The sequence below is a fragment of the Aulonocara stuartgranti genome (assembly GCF_965226115.1).
Source record: "Aulonocara stuartgranti genome assembly, chromosome: 6".
NCBI classification, from domain to species: domain Eukaryota; kingdom Metazoa; phylum Chordata; class Actinopteri; order Cichliformes; family Cichlidae; genus Aulonocara; species Aulonocara stuartgranti.
The window spans coordinates 25,620,954-25,640,921 of record NC_138944.1 but is presented as its reverse complement, the minus strand read 5'-3'; the positions used below and the strand labels follow the sequence as shown (position 1 = coordinate 25,640,921).

Below are 19,968 nucleotides of genomic sequence, written 5' to 3'. Positions count from 1 at the left end.
TCATGTTCTCAGTTTTCTCAATTCGGGGTCCTCCAGTAACTCCAGTTTTGCAGGTTCTGCCTTTAAAAAAAAAAAATCTGTATCTAAAATGCTGTGAACTCAATTTTCTCTCTCTTTACAGATGCGTTTTACGACATCGTCACTGTTGGTGCCCCAGCTGCCCACTTCCAGGGCTTTAAAGGTGGTGGTCTCCAGCGACTCCTGAGCAGATATGAAGCAGAGAAAAAGAGGTACAAAATAAATGTTTACACCATGAAGGCATAGGTACCTGAGTGATTTAATCCAGGCCCATGTTGGAGGAACTGGCTTTTATTGACAAAAGAATCTAACTTGGTCATAATTAATACTGGCAAACAAATTTGTCCCTGGCCCACAGACTTTATTTTCGGAGCCCCATACAGTTACTTACAGCCAAGCTATTGCTGAAATTAGACTGGGACTCTACTGCCTCTGACAGCTCTATTTGACTCGAGGCAACAGGCGTGATGGAAAGGGTTTGTTGAGTCAGAACTTCCTCTGCACCTGTTCTTTTTCCTGGCAAGCATTTTTCTTCTTCCTAAATATGTTCGTGAACATTGAAGAGCCGCTTTTTTTCTGCAACTTCCCAGCTGCCAGCTGCAGCTCGCACTCGAGTTTTAAGGTTTCAAGAAAGGGGGAAATTGTCAGCTGAGTTTATGAGCAGCGATAAAACTGGTACTACACAACGATGTTTGGAGTGCACATGGACACCAGTTGTCAGATGGGTCTGCAGTTAGTCTGCAATAATCCAGCCATTGTGATGACCTCTAATTTTTCTCATAGAACCAAGTCCTTCTTCTAAAACAATATGAATTCTTAAAAAAATATTTGCTTGGAGTATAAACTCTTTCTAATATACTGCTCTTTCTCAAATCAGTGTTCAACCTAGAAACATTTTTAGTGCCTTTCATTGACAAACAGGGAGATTTTTATATTTTTATGTTTTATTAAGTTCGGTATTTGGCTGTGAAGCATCTCTCTGCTTCATGGCTGGATGGGTTAAATGTGTCTTGTTTGCTTTCTTCACTGACCATCACTGCTAGATCTTCAAATCCTGTCATGGTGCTGGGTCTGTGATCCAACGTTTGTGTTTGAATCTTTGAGTTTTGTTAATTCACGATTGTTTTTGATTTTCAAAAATTGTTAATTAGTTCCCTTTACTGTCCCCTCCCTGTTCCCTTAGTCTCATCTCAGGGCTCAACTCAAGTCTTCTGTGTTCAGTTACTCTCATTTTCATGTTGTTTATCTTTTTATCTCTCAGTCCTTTTCTCATTGTTTCCTGTTTTATTTTGGTAATCTCTTATCCTGCGTGCTTAGTGTTTAGTTTTTGCTTTACTCAGTCTCATTTCCTTGAAAAGTTTCAGCTGCGTTCCCTGGTGTTTTCACTTCCCCTGATCACCCTCCTGTGTATTCATTGTTGCTATCTCCCCTAGTCCTTTGTCTGAGTGTCTGTTCTTCAATCCCTTGTGTCTCCCAGCTTTAGTTCAGCAGTGTTGGGACTAACACGTTATTAAGTAACACGTTACAGTAACTACGTTGTTATTGTGGTAACGAGCACGGTAACTAGTTATTATGCCAGGAACGCGTTAGTCGTTACTGGGATTTAGATAGGGTCGTTACTCGTTACTTCGTGTGGTGGCTATCGCGGAGCTTCCACAGATTCAGTAACATTAGCAAGTGGTAGAGGCCAGCAGGTGGATGAGAGAAAACGGACACAGAAGGAGGAGAGACCCGAGGTGGCCGCCGGTCCAAGTGTGAACTGAACTTCAGGTAAGAAGTTATGACCTGCAGTCTCTCTGGGTCAGATATAAACCAAGTTTAGGTGGAGTTTATTTTCGTTATTCTGACTTTTTCCATACTGCGTACTAGCTAGCATGACAGAGTTTCTATACAGCTGGGTGGGTGCTATGATGTTAATGATGTTGAACTTTATTTTGTTCATAAGGTTAATTATTAGAGTTGCCAACCGTCCAGTAAAAAACAGAATCGTCTCGTATTCAGAGAAAATATTACAGGTTTCATATTGAGGTGCAAAGGAACACAGTTTGTCCGGTACTTCAGCTACAATGAAAAAGACACAAAGCTGGATTTATTCTGTCATGACGCTGCAGCTGCCTCTTCTCCTCTCATTCTCTCCCCCCTCCCTCTCCTGTTTCTACTTCAATCATGAAACTGATCAATGATCAGCTGATCGGCTTTTCTCTCTTGTTTGTTTATCGCCCACTTTGCGCCAGAAAGAGGAAACCAGGAAATGTTGCGTTAAACAACAGCAGCACGTTTAAGCTTGATCAGCTGTTGTTAGAATTTATTTAATATTAATTTCTAGTATCAGCTGATGTTTGCTGGAGCCACAGAATCAGAATCAGAAACTTTATTGTCATTGTCATGAGAACAACGAAATTAAGAATGGTCCCCGATCATTGCATCATCCCTAGCAATATCAAAATATAAATAAAACAATAAAATTCAATAAATAAAATAGATAGAATACTTAAAACACTTTACACAGCTGTAAAGCTGCTGGTCATGATATGGTTTGGATATGTGGTGAGAGGGAAACGTGAAGATGAAACCAGGAGATGTCCTTACTGAATCATCAGAGCTATGATGGGGAAACAGGTTTACCTTTTGTCATGAATGAGTTGAAGGGAAGTTATGAACTGTTTCTGAGAGACAAATAAGACCAGGATCCTTTTCTAAGTAGCTGACAGCTGGTAACTGTGCAGGGGCGGATCTAGCAAAGTTTTGCCAGGGGGCCATGTAGGGCATTAACAGGGAGAGGGGGGCACAAAGAAATACTTTTCTTTCTTATTCTCATTTAAAATGTCTAGCTTTTATTAAATAATTATCTGAATCTTACAACAAACGATTGATAGATTGATACATATATACCATCAAAACAGTGTACATCACTGTCACAACAGTGTTTATTTTCATTCAAAGGCTTCATGATTTTTCCTATAATGGTGGGCTGGTCTCTAGTCAAAATGCCCGGGCTGATTTTTTGTCCCAGTCCAGCCCTGTATGCAGCTCATCTGCAGTCTGGTGTTACCTACATCTTCCTATTCGGAAGGCAGAAGTTCTGAGTACAATCGAAAGCACCACGACTGCAGTTTTTGTGTTGGATGTAAAAAGCGCACATGACGCTGTGACGTAGGCTAGAATCATGGCAACGGTCAATGACGGTCCAGGCGTGGGATTTCTCTCGTGGAAATATGCACATTATTTTTTTTTTCTATTGGTAGGTGGCACAGTGCACTTGTGGCAAGTAAGCAAGCTAGAAGACTGGCAAAGTTATGGAAGCAACACATTAACAAGAGAATTCTGAGTAAAACCAAAGTTACTTTCCCTAGTAACTTTGAAAGTAACGAGTAACTTGAAGTAACTGAGTTACTTTTGATAGAAGTAACTAGTAATGTAACTAAGTTACTAATTTAAAGTAACTTACTCAACACTGATGTTCAGTAAGTGGAAGATTTCAGTTTTCCTTCTTATTCAGTTTTGTTTTGTACACTGATCATCAGCTTCGATAAATTCTCGAGTTTCCTGTTTAACTATGCCTGAGAACCCAAAAGCAGAATCTGCTTTTGGGTTCTCACTTTCAACATTTGACAAATGACGTTGATAATGGTATTATGCACACACATACATATATAAAACTGAAAATGCCCTCAGGGGCCAACACATGCATATGAGTCTCTCAAACCCGAGATCAGCAGTATCCTGTAAATGTTGCTGTCTTTGCCTTTTGGATGCAGGATGGAGCTATATGTCGCTGAGGTTCAGTATGTGGTCACTTGAGTGATGCCAGATGAAATGAAGGGTGATTTTTCCCATAGCTCCCCATAGAGTGCAAAGTCATTACAGACCATGCCAGATCCAATTAGTTACAGAGTTTGCAGCTCAAGAAAAGGGGGAGAAGCAAGATTGAGAGGGCTGAGGTATGGGTATAAAATGGATAAGCTGAAGGGAAAATAGTCGCGGCCCTGTGCTGATAATAAAAAATAAAGAAAGGGCTTTTTTTACGGTAAAATGCACAAGTGAATTTGCTGAAGATGGTCAGTTTTATCTGCTAGCATGAACAATGATAATGTTAGCATATTTTCGAGAATCCACTGAAGTGAAATCATTCACTTTGAATGAGAGATTAGACTTCAGAAATAATTCTCTGGGGAGACACAGCTTTTTGTTTCATATTTGCCTTAGCTAATGACTCACTGTAGCTTAAATTTTCCAATTTTCCGCCTGGCTACCCGACTACGGCCTGCACTCAGCCTGCATGTTTGACCTGGAATGTAGTGATTTGTCAGTAAAAACAGGAATAAACTCAAATTCTCCAAGTATTCACTCAGGCCATTATAACGGACGTGCACGCTTACTAAATGGCTGAAGGACAGGAAAGACACTCATTATTTTATTGTTCGGTTTGCCTTTATTGTGCACACACCAAACATCAGACCAACTATTTAGCCTAAAAGGACCTGATGAGGCTTTTTGTGTGTGTTAATGCGAAGTACTGTTGCTGTTTCTAAGCAAGAGTCCCTTAATTGCACTGTAAGTCAAGCCTATTTCAGCAGAGCAAAGATTCATGTGCACACACACTCTCGCGCACGTGTTCATTATACTTCTTCCAGTATGCCTCCTCGGCTTTCAGAGGCAGCCTTTTGTAATCACATTTGATTAAAAAGGGAACAATCGGCGAGATGTGAGACTTGGCTATTCAATGTGATATTAATTCATCAAAGAGAAGATGGAAAAGGATTGAGAAAGGAAAAAAGGAAAACCTGAGCACAGAGGTGTTACCAGGAGGGCAATAAAAGAGCTATTTGTCTTTGTTCCCTGGACACTAGAAGAGAGAGACGGGGGGGCTCTTTCCAGATCCATTAAAAACCTGCACTCGCCAAACTTGGCATTGGTCAGAGTACGCAATGTAGTTTGTCTCTCAGGATGGGCCAGGAAAGAGTTTAATCAATAGCTACACTTAGTATTCCTCAAGGAATTTTGCACATGTACACACAGAGCAAAAGCATTTATCTTTCATTAATGCGTGCAGTCCCATTTAAATGTCTGTTTTAAAAGTCACTGGGTTATCATCCGTTTTTAATTGAACCCTGTAGACACTGGTTTTGGATTTTACATTACCAATTATTCATCTAATCTGAATAATGATGCATTTTTCTCTGCATTTTTTGGAGACAGATTCAGAATCCAAACATTGTCCCCTGTTTTTTTTTTTTTTTGCCCTGTCTAGACTGAGGGAGACAGTGTGGCTGCATTTTACTGAAAGAAGGAGTTGCAACATAAACGTGTAGCTGGAACTTTTGTTAGGTCAGCTTTAGTTAGTTGGTGCAGACTTTATACAGCAGAGGTTCTCCCAGTATGTGTCTCTGAATTCTGTCCACCGTAACTGAGAGGGGAAGGAAGCACTGTCATTTCGCGAGGTCAAGCAGAACTGCCGAGTGACACATTTCAGGGACACAGAGAGTGGGTGAAACTCGCACAGCCTTAATAGAGTCTCACGGGGCTGATGTTCAGATTTAATGTGACTAGCAGCATGTTGTCCAACAAAATAACTTCCTCCTGAATTACTGTGTGTGGTTGAGGGACAGGACATTGGCAGTGGCTGGGACTCCATGCTGATGGGCAGCAGCTTGTTAGTTCTTTGCCTGTTCTGGAGTCAGCCCGCTCCAGGTTGTGTGGATGATGGTGAAGGATGCTGGCAGAAGCCTTGAGGCTTCTCTGGTCACAGATCAGGGTCTGAAAGTGTCTGAATCATTAAGTAAAGTTTTGGCTGTTATTCTGAGAACCGCTCTGAGATCAGTGCCCAGTGGAGGATTCAACAACAGATGGGAGATTGGCGCTTTAAAGAATCTCATTTGAGATCAGATCTTCTAGCATGTAGCTACAGAAAACTGCATATTTTTACTGGGCCGTGAGGCAGTGGCCTGGTTTAAGGACCGTGATTAGAGCATGCTGTCTAAATGACAGAGGAGGCTTTGGCAGTCACCTGAAGTGCTCCAGAGCTCTGTGCTGACGTAGCTAAGTTTTACTCCTGCTGGCTGTCAGCAGGTTAGGGTTAGCTCTTCATTAATTTCCTCTACACTATTAATTAGCCATCCGTTGGAGGTGCTTGCTTAATTATGCCGCTGGGCCCAGTGGTTTTCTCTTTCTCATTACTGTCATAACCAATTCCTATTGATCAGATGGGAAAACCAAAGAAGTTCACCATGGACAAACAAAGAGTTTTAGAAGCATCTTGTCAGGCTTGGAATTTCCTCCTGAACTAAAGTTAGGGGAAAAAAAGTGGTGTGCCATTTGTGTCTGAGCATCTGGATGAGCGAGATGCTGCTTGTCTATGAAAAGTGAATCCTAAGAATGGTGATAATTTTATGAATGAATCAATGTGCAGGTGTAAAGCGCACTCAAGTGTGCCGTGCTTATTGTGGGAGTGGCAGCACACCTTCGGTATTTTAATGACTGGTGCAGGGCGCACCGAGAGTGGTGAGAGGTGGGATTAAAAGGAATCCATTATCATACATTATCAGTGAGTGTGTTAAAGTCTGGCAGCAGTTCTTTCTGAAAACATTTCTCTTGCCACAGTGCTGTCTGTAAAGGAGCCTTACCTGAAAGGAAACCAATATTCACAGTAGAAGGAGACATGTGAGTGCAAATATTGTCCGATGCAGACGTACCTCAATAGTCAGATGAATCAAATTGTTGTTTCCGACATTTTCATTTCATTGTGTTGACGCCACAGACCACAGCATTTCCATTATGAAAATTATGAAAACTTAACAGCAAACTGTGTAAGGGTCAGCACAAAGCAAACCCAAAAATACACATTAAAAGCAGAGAACACAGCAGTGCAATGCAACAAGACACACTGCACAATACAAAATGAGATACAAGATAGAGCACTATAAAACAGGAAGATAATTATTTGACTCCATAACTGATCCCAGTTTTGTTTAATATGACATCCAAATCAGTATGCAGTTTAAGTTCTCTTGATGAAGACTTCCTCATGTTGAAAACAGAGAAAAGCTTGTTTTAATCAGACCAAATTTCCATACTGAGTAAACATTTAAATTTTTCTAGATAATAAGCCACAGCATTAAAAATAATGTTTACACTGTAACTTTCAAATAAATGACAATGCTGGGGATATAAAGTATGAGTAATACCAGGATTGTAATGTTAAAGCATCAATCTAACCTTATTATAATGCACACACCAATGCTCTGTTGACTGAGTAACTTTCATCCCTTAAAATACTGACCCTGTACATATTTAAGAAGAAGAAGAAGAAGAAGAAGAAGACCCTAGTGAAGCAGAGTTAAGCTTGTGTCCAGAGACATCCACAACCATCTGGCAACCACCTATCTTTAGAGAAAATAAGTATCCCCACATCAGTTAGTGAGTGGTTGCTGGATGTTGATTGTAGATGAAATCGATTGGTCAGGCTCTAGTCACATAAACATAGAGAGGTTAGCATGGAGCATGTCAGCTTGTCTCCTCTTGCTAGCTACTTCTCCAGCAATAGCACCAGTGTGCAAAGTGTCATAGAAACCAGAACCGGAAATAAAAGTTAAAGTTGCGCCTTTTGAAAAATGATGGCAGCATTGAGACGCAGCTTTTACTTTCAAGTTTAACATTCTTGCTTCTGGGTTGCGTCCCACTTTTTCAAATTTTACAACTGCTTCGTGACAGTTTGCAGACAAGTGCGCTTCTTCCATCCTCCAGGCCACAGACTCTGCTTTACAGTGCACTGCATAAACCAGAAAGCACGGCAACTCTGACGCATGTAACTGAAGTCTCGCATAGTGTAGAGAGTTAATAAATGAAGGTCAAAGGCTGTCATGAATAAAATATATATATATATATATATATATATAAATCAAATGCTGGAGAATTTTTTTTTGTACAACTGCATCTAAGATTTTTAACTTTCTTTGATAAAATAGGCCAAAAATAAATAAGCAGCACGTGAACAAAGAGAGTTTGTGAGATAAATGTTTCCAATATTTAATATAAAAAAATATCAAATTCTCGATGGATCATAGTCAGGAGGGGGCTGTGTTTTGATGTGTGCATGATTGCTACTATTAACAAATATAATGAGTCCCAGTATGGAGTATAGTACAACTTCAAATTCAGATACTACAGTTTTGGGGTACAATAAGTGGTTCTTAATGGAAAATGACAGGTCTACAGGACTGCATTTGTTGGTTTAGCGCAGACTTTCCCAAAGTGTGGAGCCCGCCACCTGGGGGGGGGCCCGCAGAGCCGTTGCAGGGGGGGCGCAGTATGAAGGGGGGGGGAAAAAGAAAAAGCAAGGCTTGGACACTGCTAGCACGGCGCCTCCACAAACACAAAGCAGGAGATGAAGCATCGCTGAATATGTTTCCAAACCAACTTCATTCTAAGCCAAAGACTAGAAAATATGGTGAAGCGTGTTTTCCCTTTGGTTTCACCTGCACAAGTGCCAAGGTAGGTCTCCCCTGCTTAATTGGTTTTCCCTTCGTCGGGAGCAGCGCTGGGCTCTTCAAATCACGGACAAACAGGATCCCACATTCTTGATTTTTAGTTCACAAACACTTGTTGTAATGACTAACTACTCCTGACATTTTGGAGATGTTAGCTCTTTGTACAGTAAAGTTACAGCGGGATACAAATAACATCAGGCTGATCCTGCCACGATTTGTTCCCCCGGTTCAAGTCACGGACAAACAGGATCCCACAGCTGTTTAGTTTTTTAAACCCATTTTGCACAGAGAGGCATTTTTTTGAAAAATTTATTGATAGCAATGTTGAATATTATTACACAGGAAAAAAAAAACAACTACACCTAAAATAATCACACCGTGACGCCTCTGCCTTTCTAAATGGAGGGACAGTAACTGCGTGTATATATGTAAGCGTGTAAAACCTGCAGATAGAGACAAAATAGAAAACAAAATAAGATAGAGACAGAATCTGCAATTCATCTCATGTAAACAATAACGTGGCGCAAACGTAATACAAAAGGGGGCTAGCAAAAAAAGTTTGGGAACCACTGGTTTAGCATAACATGCAATCATGAATTTCAGTGATGCGTTGAAATTGTATGACACATGCATATTATTAAAAACATAACAACAGCAAAACTCCCACTCAGTTTATTGAAAAGTCTCAGTTTGTCCCTTTGAGGGGGAAAAAGAAAACCAGTTCACTTGAAATGCTTCATGCATTACTGTATGTATGGAAATGTAAACTAATGAGTCTCTGAGGTCTGTAGTCATACACATAAATATTCATGAAATGCATACAGTCTTTACAGTTGGGATAGTCGCTGGACAAATGACTCATTCATGTTGTGAATTTTAATGAACACATTAACATTCTCTTCTCATACTGTTTGGAGCAATTGTACACAAAAGCAGTACTCGATGTAAAAATATTTCCCAGTGGCACTAATAATTCTCTTATTAGTAGCATCGAATCTTTTATTTTCTTTCCCAATTAATTTCTCACTTCTTTTGTGAGGATTAGATATGATGTTGCAATGCAAGTCTCGCAGACATAATAGATCAGGCATTCAAAACACTCTGATAAAATGGCAACAAAGGTAGAAAACATTAAAAAGTTTTTATTGGAACCAATTTGAGTCAAACAGAAGGTTTTGGTCAGAGGGAGGATTTTATGAGTTCGGTAGTATCGGGTTACACTGTGCATACACTGTGCATTTCTGTCATCCTTTTGCTTTCTTGGGATCATGTTTAAAACACCTGGAACACAACACTCCAAAATTACATCAAAGGTGGAAAACGCACCCAGGGCTTGAAATGACACATCCTCCTGTGCTGCCCTTTTGCCCACTCATTAAGTTTCACAGATTTGCATTCACAGATTTATGCTGTTTTACCTTTGCACCATTTGCTATCTTGGTAGACCTGCTTGAACTGACAGCCATGCTGATGAGGCAATTAAAGTTCCTCGCCTTAGCCGGCCTTAGAGGGGATCAATTCTGTCCTCTAGCATCAGGTGGCGGGTCCCAACATTCATTATTGCCTGCAAAGGCTCCCTAATGGGATTGGATTTGTTCTTATGAGTCAACAGGGCTGTTATTGAATCTGAGTTGCTGAAGCAGTTGTCCTCTTCCTACAACTTTCTCCTTTGCCTCTTTTCTGAAGTGTCTTTGTTGTTGCAGTCCTGAAGGATTTTCTTTTTGGTTTCTCTTTAGTTCTGCATAATGTACTAAGACAGATGTAAGCTCACAGGGGATGAAAAGGTATTACAGACTTTACTTTGTTGCAGTAGATTATTCACTTTAAGAATTCTGTGTGGTGCATATCATAGCGTTTGGTGGTATGGTTGTGGAAGTGGGGATAATAGAAGTGAGTAAGTAGTAATGTTGGGGTTCTGTGTGGTGTAGTACTTCACACAGTTTTCCCTGTGTCTCCATCTCACTTAGTGATTGCTTTGATTAGCTTTAAGCTTGTGGGTGGTAGTCCTCCAGGGGGCTCATTAGCTGTAATGACAAGGCCAAGAGTTTAAAGTTAGCCAGTCACACATAGTTGGTAGCTGGTATCTACTACGGCTAATTTCTTAAGGCCTTCAGCTTTTCACATTTATTGATACATCAGGTAACAGAGTTTCACACAGGGCAACATCTAAAGACCCACTTTCTTTCTCTCTCTGCAAATTATTAAGAGCGCTACAGAGAATTTTGTATTATATTTTGCCCTCTTTGTGTGCACCCCTCCCTTCATCTCCGTCTTTTCTTTTCACTCTCTTTCTTATGTCAATTATGCCTTAGGATGTGGCTCTGGGGTCTGGCCTACATAGAGGTTTGCACTCGAAATTGTCTCGGAGGGTTGCAAATGAATGCCTCGCTCCACGCTACATTTGATGGCAGGAAGTCAGCAGAAACTCATTGAAAGTCACTGGAACTTTACCCGAGGAGAATGTTTGATTGGAGTGATTTGCCCCGAATCTAGAACTGACAAAAGGTGTTTTTGTCTGCGATTAAATAGCTCCCTGGAAATGAAAAGAGGATTCATTATTCATAAAGGGAAAATGGGTTGACATTGGACTACAGGTCCAATTTGACAGTTCAGGCTAAGTACCTGGAAAGTGTTCCCTCTGACACTTGCATAGTAGCAACACGTACTGAAATGTGCTCGGGAAAATGAGTGTGCCGAGACAATATGTTTATAGTCAACACAGTTAATTGTTTATTATTTAACCTCAACATAGAGATGATGATCCCCCTGAATAATGTACTTCTGATCAGATGTGAAGGGATTACTGTTAAGCTTTAGTGGAGTTGTTGTACAATAGGAATAGCCAATGTATTTAATTTTACTGATGTCGTCAGGAGCTAACACTTGTGGTGCAAGGTGCCAAAAAGACACCTAACAAAGTGTCAGTGTAATTAGATATCACTACTTACTTTAGGTCACCCTTGAACTACCTGATTTGAACAGCCCAGCGCTGCTCCCGATGCAGGGAATTTTGTTTCAACAACAGCCTTCTTCAGCATGCACTGCAGCATTGAAGCCAGTTGGACCGTATATTTTTCCTGTTAGTCCCTAATATTGAATGTTACAATAACCCAGGTATTTCTCCAGTGGATTCAAAGCGAGTAGGTGGATGTCAGGTTTACTGCCTCCAACGCAGTCTGTCCAGACGTGTATCCCACCAAACCATATTCCTGTGTGAGCTACCATGTGAGAAAGGGCAACAATGCACGCTATCTCAACCTGTTCCTCTGAAATAGTTTGGAGTTAAGTGAAAACTGCTTTTTTGAATGAAAGCCACTGATGATACTGGTGCTCTAAATCAGAGGCTCTGTGGTGTGGGAGTTAACACTTTCACCTTACGATCCCTGGTTGAATTCTAGGAGAGGACACGCCCAAGGGAGGGTTAAATCAGGAAGGGTTTCCGAGACAAAATCAAACAGATCCATCTGCTGTGATGACGCCTTGGGATACAAGGGAACAGCTGAAAGCTCCTTTACATGTAATTCACATTGCAGCTGGTTACTGGTTCAAAAATATTTTTCATGGATACAGCAGGTCCTTGTACCTTGTTTGATATCAGTGCTGGACGTTTCCTTACTAGCACTACCTACTAGCACTAGTTATGGTAAATGCTATGTTAAGTGGTCACTAAGAGAATCAACATCACAGGTCAAAACAGTTCTCACATGAGCTTCTGTCCAGAGCAGCTATATTCTCAATGTGATAAACTCGTGTGGAGTGGAGTTTTATTCTTATCTGAACTGGGGCTCTTTCAAACCTCTCCAACCTGCTATAACTATTCCCAGTTCAGGGCCAGGCACTGCAGTCTGATGGTTTTTTCTCTCTCTCTTTTTCCTCTGTCACAGCTTCAGCACTGCCTACCAGTGTATCTACTACTCCCCAGAGCACACAGCCAAAGCTCAGGAGGTACTTAACATCATGAGCCTCCTCCAGCCCCTCATCACGAGGTTAGTGGACCAGCTCCTTCAGGCTGCCCATGAGCACTCTTCCCCTGGACTGAGGGATGCACTCAAGCACCTTTCTGACAAGGTGAGGCAGCACTTAAGCCTTTCATTTGCAATCACTTCCATCTCACCTATCTCTTTATTCCTCTTTACATCAAGCTGCTGCAGTACACAAAGCATAGGTATGTCGTGCCAAATGATTTTTACCTCAGAAACGAGAGCCCTATATATTAATCTTTAAATGTGGTGATAAGTTGATGAAAACCCAAATTAAATGGCTGCCCTCCAACAGGAGTTAAAACACCAAAGAGTTACTTTGCACCAGCTTTGATAATCTCTGACTGGTAGTTGGCTCACCACAAACAAAAGCTGCAATATTCAGAAAAATAACTTTAAAAACTGCAGTTGCTTTGAAACCATTAAGCACACATACACACAGAGACATGCATATACTAAACAGACAACCCCAGGAATAGATCCATAAGTCATCATAAAAACGGCAAACTAACAAAAGTGAATAGCAGCATGGAGGTTTATGGAGTTGAGGCGTTTTTATCAGTATAATTAATGAATTACATCTGGTGCTGTCAGATTGCAATCTGTTGTGGGAGAGATTGTTTTTGCCACAGTGGAATAGAGCCCAATCAGCCTGCTTAATTGGTACATTCGCTCTGTCACCACTTCCTCTCATCCTTGATTAGACATGCACACATTGGCCAAGTAAACGCCTGGCCTGGTCAGCACAAGCAGTGCTGTCCTCTGATTAAAATCTCAAGCTGTGTTTGTTCATGTACGTGAGTGAGTCTGAGGGTGACAGGAGGATGAGAATGTGCCTCTGTGTTTAAAAGCTGATGTGGCATGACTCTCTTAAAATCCCAAGCATTTTAATCATGAAGATAACGCAATATATGAGTATTTCACACGCTGACACCTGCACAAGCAAGTCGACTCATTTTGTTTTGTTTATTTGTTTATTTTTTTCAAAAGTCTCAAAGGAATGATTTGACATTACTGGGAAAAGGTTTATAATCTTTTTTGACCACATGAGATGATGAATACATCTGTCATGTCCATATATAATGTATGAAACTACATATTCTTTACTTAGCTTGACTTAGCTTATCTTAGATTATTTTAGATTAGATTAGCGTATAGACTGGAGATGAGGAAGAAAATTAGCCTGATTTTATGAGGTAGCTTTCTATCTGCTGTTTGACTACAGTTAAAGCAGTACTAAAATTTTTCCTTTATCTCTTATGAAGTAAAGAGGGTTCACAGTATTGATGATAAATGTGACATTTAGAAGAAGTCACAGCTAGCTAGCTAGTACCACAAAGTGCTACCAATGCAAAATCACACTGGATAAGATTATGGATAAAACAGACACTTTGCATGGATTAGCACTGTGGGATTGTCTTAGATGCTAAAGAAAAATATGGTGTGTTACAGTTTAAAAGTAGAGATTGTAATAATATTTTTATGAAATTATTTAGACCTGAAAGTTTTATATAATCACAGCCCTATGAAATAAATGTTTGTTGTGGTTAAAAAGTTGCCTGAAGGGTGCTGGTATAGCTCACCTCGTTGAGTAGACAACCCATACAGCTGTTGCAGGTTTGAACCCTCTCCAAGACTATTTATCATGTGTTTCACGCTGGTTTCTATTCTAGCTTCCCTGTCTTCTCTCTACTGTCCCATATCAATAAAGGCTTAAAAGCTAAAAAAAAAAAAAAGAAAATCCAATAAAATAAAAAAAATGTAAAAGCAAACTCTTCAGCCGTGGACAGCAATGAAGCACCCAGCACATAGTTTGTGCTGAGTTAATGGCAGAGAAAATGTGGACCTCTGCAGTTACTGAGTCAGCAGAGCGTTGGTGACTTTTACCCACTCCGAGTTTCAACGCTCGGTGATCTGTAACTTTGGTCGTCTGCCACTTTGTGGGTGAGTTGCTGTGCTTCCTAAACCCTTCCACTTTGTAGTAAAACCATTTACAATCGACTGTAGAATATCTAGGAGTGAAGAAATTTCACAAGCTGACTTGTTGCAATGTTGGCATCCTTCTACATTACCTCACTCAAATTTTGTGAGATCTTTAGAATGACCCATTGTTTCACAAGTGTTTGTAAAGGCAGACTATATGGTTGGTTGCTTGGTTTTATGCACCTGTGGCAAACACCTAAATTCAGAGATTTAGAGTTGTGGTCCACTACTTTTGTCAGTATAGCGTTGTTTTGTTTACCCTGGTTCGTTAGCAGCAGTAGCCTCATTTTTAAATTGCAACATGTTCAACTATCACGCTCATAACAATACTGCAAATCTTGCAACAAAATAAATGGCATAATCATTTGACAATAAAAACTAATCATTACTTGCAGCCCTGTTACAGGCAACATCCTCTTGTTTTCAAGAAAATTAAATGTATTTTCTGTCCATTAGACAAAATATACTATTTCTCCTGTGAGTATAAAGTTTCTTGAATACAGAGCATGTGTTGCACTTTAAAGGAATGTGGGAAAAATGACACTGCCATAGAAAAGGTTTTACACCGAAGCACTGCCTATGACTTTTCCTTCATAGTTCTAACCACCTGTGTCCAGGCCCAGTGCAACATTTTACTCCAGTGCTTTTTGCCACACACTTTCTGATTAGTTTTGAACATGGCCAATGTGCTGTTGCTTTTCTATACGTGGTAATGATTCTGTTGATGATGGTGACAATAATAATTTCACTCTGATGATAATTATAGTGAAAAGGCAATTGCAACACGTCCCCCCTTCCTCCAGCTGTGTCCTTGGGCAAGTTATATGTCCGCACTTTAACGGTTACCTGGAAAGACCGGCAGGTTTGCTCGTCTATGCATGATTATGTCAGATGATGCTGTGTGTGGAGGTCATGAATGCAGGGGTAAATGTCCTCACAGCCCAGTGTTGCTGGAATCTGACCAGCTCTATTCATTCAGCCTCTTTCCACATTTAAAGTGAAGTTGCATAAACTGAAACATTTCTATTTTTATCACAACCAAACTGTGCTCATCCTTCAGGGTGAAACCATTTGAAACCATTCGGGGTGAACAGATTCCCACAGTTCTTCTTCTTTAGATCAAACCTAACTTATATTTTTTTGCCGGAGTGCACAGAAACATTTTCAGACTTGCACTCCTGCTCAGTGAAGATCACATCAGCAGATATTTTGAAGAAAACAGAATGTCTCCCTGAGGGATTTCGAGCATTTCAGATCCTTTAAAATGGGTAGGTGTTGAAGAGTTGCACTAAGGAATAGGTTTTGAATGTGGGGGAGCAAAGTTGCTTTGGTTAAAGCTGCAGTGCATTCCTCCTTTGCCCAGTAGGGATCTGCTGGTGATATTTTACTTTGAAAACATATCTATATGGATCTTACAGTAGAGTGCATCATTAACATTTGGACTGCACTTCACTGAAGATCCTAATCTTAGTGGGTACAAGCTGAGTTTAATTTTAACACAATTCAGTGATTACCCGGTTGATTGATATGCTTCCTTTTAATCTAATCCCTTCACATTCATCCTGAAAAAAATGCATTGGATTTATAAGAATATCATTTCACCATCAGAGGGAGTTACTGTTTGAGCACTGGCACAGTCGAATAAAAAATGAGTTCTCTGACCTCATGGTTATGAAGTGCAAATATGACCTAGATTGTTTTACAGTACGCAGCTTTCCTCTGTAATCTCAAGAAATGAATAATATGGGGTGGCATAGATTGTGAATTAACACAGAGGTCAGATAAGCAGAGTTTAGTTTGAATATAAATTTACATTTTGATTGCCCAGTTACTCCTTATTGTTTCCAATACTTAGTCAAATGTGGCTCTTTTTTTCTTCTCATATAGAAAAGTGTTTTGAAAATATCTTATAAGACTTCATATGCTTATGTCCCAACCTATGGATGAATATATTTGTTTTTATTTTTTAAATTTAATAAAAAATGATTCTTGTTAGTCTGACAAAAAAAATCATAAATGTCCAAACGGACTCATGTATAGTATATTCATAAGTCATTTGGATTCATACAAGGCATTTGAATTGGGAAAATAATATATATATATATAAATGTTCTTTTATAGCACTTTCCTACTCAAAACACTTTGTACAGCATCCCTCACTCACCCATTCATACAAGCAATTTCTTCTACACCTAACATTCATGCTTCAATGAACACATCATAGAGCAACTTGGGGTTCAGTCTCTTGCCCCAGGATACTTTGGCAGACAGGGATCGAACCACTAATCTTCCAAGTTGTAGATGACCGGCTCTACCTCCTGAACTATTGCCACCCTAAGAGTTTGAATTAAATACAGTGGTGTTTTGTGTCTAGCTGTTGTTTGGCTTCTCTGCCCTAAACGGTCACCAAATGGTGACCTGGAGGCGGCAGAGTTGAAGATTTCAAGACTTTCGTTGGGTTCCTTGATTATCGGGGACAGGATTAGAATTGAATACATTGGAGCGGCAAAGGAATGTGGACACATTGGACAAATGTTGAAGGTGGAAGTGCCACAGACAGGATTTGTGGATGTAGTGAAGGAGGACATGTAGAGGGTTGGTGTGATAGAGGAGGGTGTTACGGATAGGGTGACACCAAGGCATATGATCTGCTTTGGCGATACCTAAAGGGAGCAGCCAAAAGAAGAAGAACAGTTGCACACAATAGTGGCTACATAGTATAGTTAACACATTTGAGTAGTGTGTGAAAGATCCCTGTTTCAAGGAAGAGACACAAATTCCTGGGAATGTTGTGGCAGTCAGGACCAAATGAAATCCATGGATCCAACATCCAACAGCATACTTTGATGGTCAAACCCAATGATAAATAGGGATAGGAGATGAATCATAAGCTCCCCCTGTGATGGTAGTAGAGTTAAACTAACAGGTTGTACTCTACTATAATTGGGTGATTGGTAGAGATGCTCAATGTCAAACCAGTTTAAAAAAAATGAATCTCATCGTCATAATCATTACAGACTCTTCTGTGAGTAGTGTTGCTGTCCCCTGTGACCGAAACCTCTGATACAAGTTAAGATGGATGTTTTTTTTCTTCTTTTTTTTTCTGCTCATTCATATTGATGAGTATTGAAAAATCAACAGAACAACTGTATTATTAATGATTATTATTTATGTATACTTTATTATACCAAAGATCATTAGAAGAGTGACTCAAAAAGTTTGAGAGAATGTGAATTAACTAATTAGTGGCTATTAACATGTTAGTTGACTCCCAAAAAACAGAATCATTTTGGCCTTGGTTGCATCTCCCTGTACATGATGTTGTTACTGATTGGCTTAAGAAGGACAAGGAGAAAGATAACTGGTGAAGTGTGATGACTTTAAACTCACGGGGGTTTGATTGCATGGTAAAATATAAGTGACAAAAAAAGTAGCTTAAAATCACCCGCGGAGGAATAAAAGCAAAAAATGAGAATGCCTTTTACTTGCATTATATTATCTTTATAAATGTATATTATTATGAAGAATCTGTTGCCAAGGAATAAAGATTGTTGGCACTGCAAATGACCTTTGTGGTGTTGCATTGTCATCCAGGTTTGATCACATTTAAAGAGGCTTTACTTGCAGGTAGACAGTATCTATTAAGGAGCAAAGGAGAGAACACATTTGCCAAAGTGCAATCTTGGAAGCACCAGCTATCATCCGACAACCATTTAGGTTTTTAATTCACTTTTTAGAATCTGTCTGCATTCACGATTAATGACCGCCGCACAGAACAGGAAGTCTTGGCCCCGGATATCCATCAGAAGGCCCTAAATTTTGGCTGTTGTGATCTGATTATGGCCAGTGTGTCCCCATATTGATCACGTTGATGTTATCTGCAATGAATAATAGATGTTCGCCTTAACAAATCAACAAGCTGGCACTACCGTATTTTAAATGGGTCAGGAGCTGAGGAAAGTTCAGAAACACTTCATCCACACGCAGCTTTTGTCAGTTCTGTTTCTGGGACAGGACGTTTTTAAATAGTTACCTACCTTCTTGCTGACGAAGCAGTCTCCATAATTCCTGTCACTTTCAATAATCTCACTATTCAGTCAACGGAAGAGAGGTATAGGAGCAGGAAAGGGCTGTTTGTGTGGAAAATATATGTATGTAATGACCTCGTAGGTTTCTTTTCATGGAGGGCTTGGCTTATGTGTTTTGTTCGACTGCATTTCCTGTGGTAATAGAATTGCTTATTGCAGTGGTAACTCAATTACTCTCGAGAGCCCTTATCATTTTTTACGCAGCGGCGGCGGCGGGCATAAGACTCCTTGGTACCGGGATCATCATCAACTTACAGTAGCTGGTGAATTTAAGATCAAAGGAGGTGTGCTCCACGGAGCAGCAGGCTGGAGGAGGAGTAATTGAATTGTTTGTTCTTTGTTTCTTTTCTTTTTTTCTTTTCTTTTGGCTTACTGACTGCGCTGCAGTAATGGAGAGCACCTCCTTTATGGTGAAGGAGAGGGTTCATTTTGCTTATTTCTTTTCACTTCCTCTGTAAAATAGTTACTTGCTTCCAAGTTCTCCTCCACCAGTGTTTTCTTCGACCTGTTCTCCCTCGGCAGCGTGACAGTCTCTCTACATCCCGCTCACTTACTCTGTCACTTTTGCTTTTTCAGCACTTAAATTTGTATTTGTTGTCCTATCCAACAGTAACTTTCAGTGTCTATCTTTTTTTCCCTCCTATCTGTCTCTCTTTTCTTTGCTGCAGACAGAACAATTTGTTCACACTCTTAAGGATGAATTGGTCAAGAGTGCACTCCTAGCGCTGCATGCAGCGCAGCCAGGCTACGTTTCCAAGAACCAGAAGTCGACTCGGGCGCAGAGCCAACACCAAGGCCACACAAACCAGACCAATGACCAGAATCAGAACCCGATTCAGGGACTTCCAGGCCACAGTCCACCGACGTCGGTCACTGAGACCACAGTGGTGTGTAATAATGTGGAAGGAACCCAAACAACTGCTGGAGGAGAGCCTTTGTCACTGAAGCACCAAGACACCATACCCCACCATAAAGAGTACGATGAGGAGGAATGGGTATGCCCGACTCCTTTTCTAAGTCATTTAGAAACATTTAAAAATTGTGATTGAGTTATCATTTTATTTTAAACCGGTGTGTTTTGACAAACTGATGTTTTCCCTGGTGCTTCTTACAGTAGAGCGCACACAGGGGGAAGCCGAAAACTATTACTGTATTAGAGATCTGCTATGGCAAATAATTACTCACAAAATTAGATTGCATACCAAACATTAGTCTTTTAAGTGGATTCTTTTCTCAAAGGGGGTTTAAATATTTCATCATGACAAACTGACTGCGGAAGATAATTACGCGGTATCCTTGTCAGTGAATTTAAGCCATCTTGCTTCTTTTCATGGACGTGTCTATGGCTGTTAGTATTCTTTGTGTGTGAGGACAGCATCTGCCATCCAGCAGGAGTTCATCGTGATTTCTCCA

At 40.3% G+C, this 19,968-nt stretch overlaps 1 protein-coding gene across 14 annotated transcripts in view; it reads left to right on the top strand.

Moving 5' to 3' along the window:
* Positions 1 to 19,968, top strand: part of inpp4b (inositol polyphosphate-4-phosphatase type II B) — a 384,743-nt gene that overhangs the window by 341,556 nt on the left and 23,219 nt on the right. For all 14 annotated transcript variants that reach the window (XM_082537632.1, XM_082537630.1, XM_082537622.1 and 11 more), the window contains 3 exons: positions 122 to 230; positions 12,389 to 12,572; positions 19,224 to 19,550. In XM_082537632.1, coding sequence (XP_082393758.1) covers positions 122 to 230; positions 12,389 to 12,572; positions 19,224 to 19,550 — 620 coding nt within the window. The remainder of the gene's footprint in view (positions 1 to 121; positions 231 to 12,388; positions 12,573 to 19,223; positions 19,551 to 19,968) is intronic.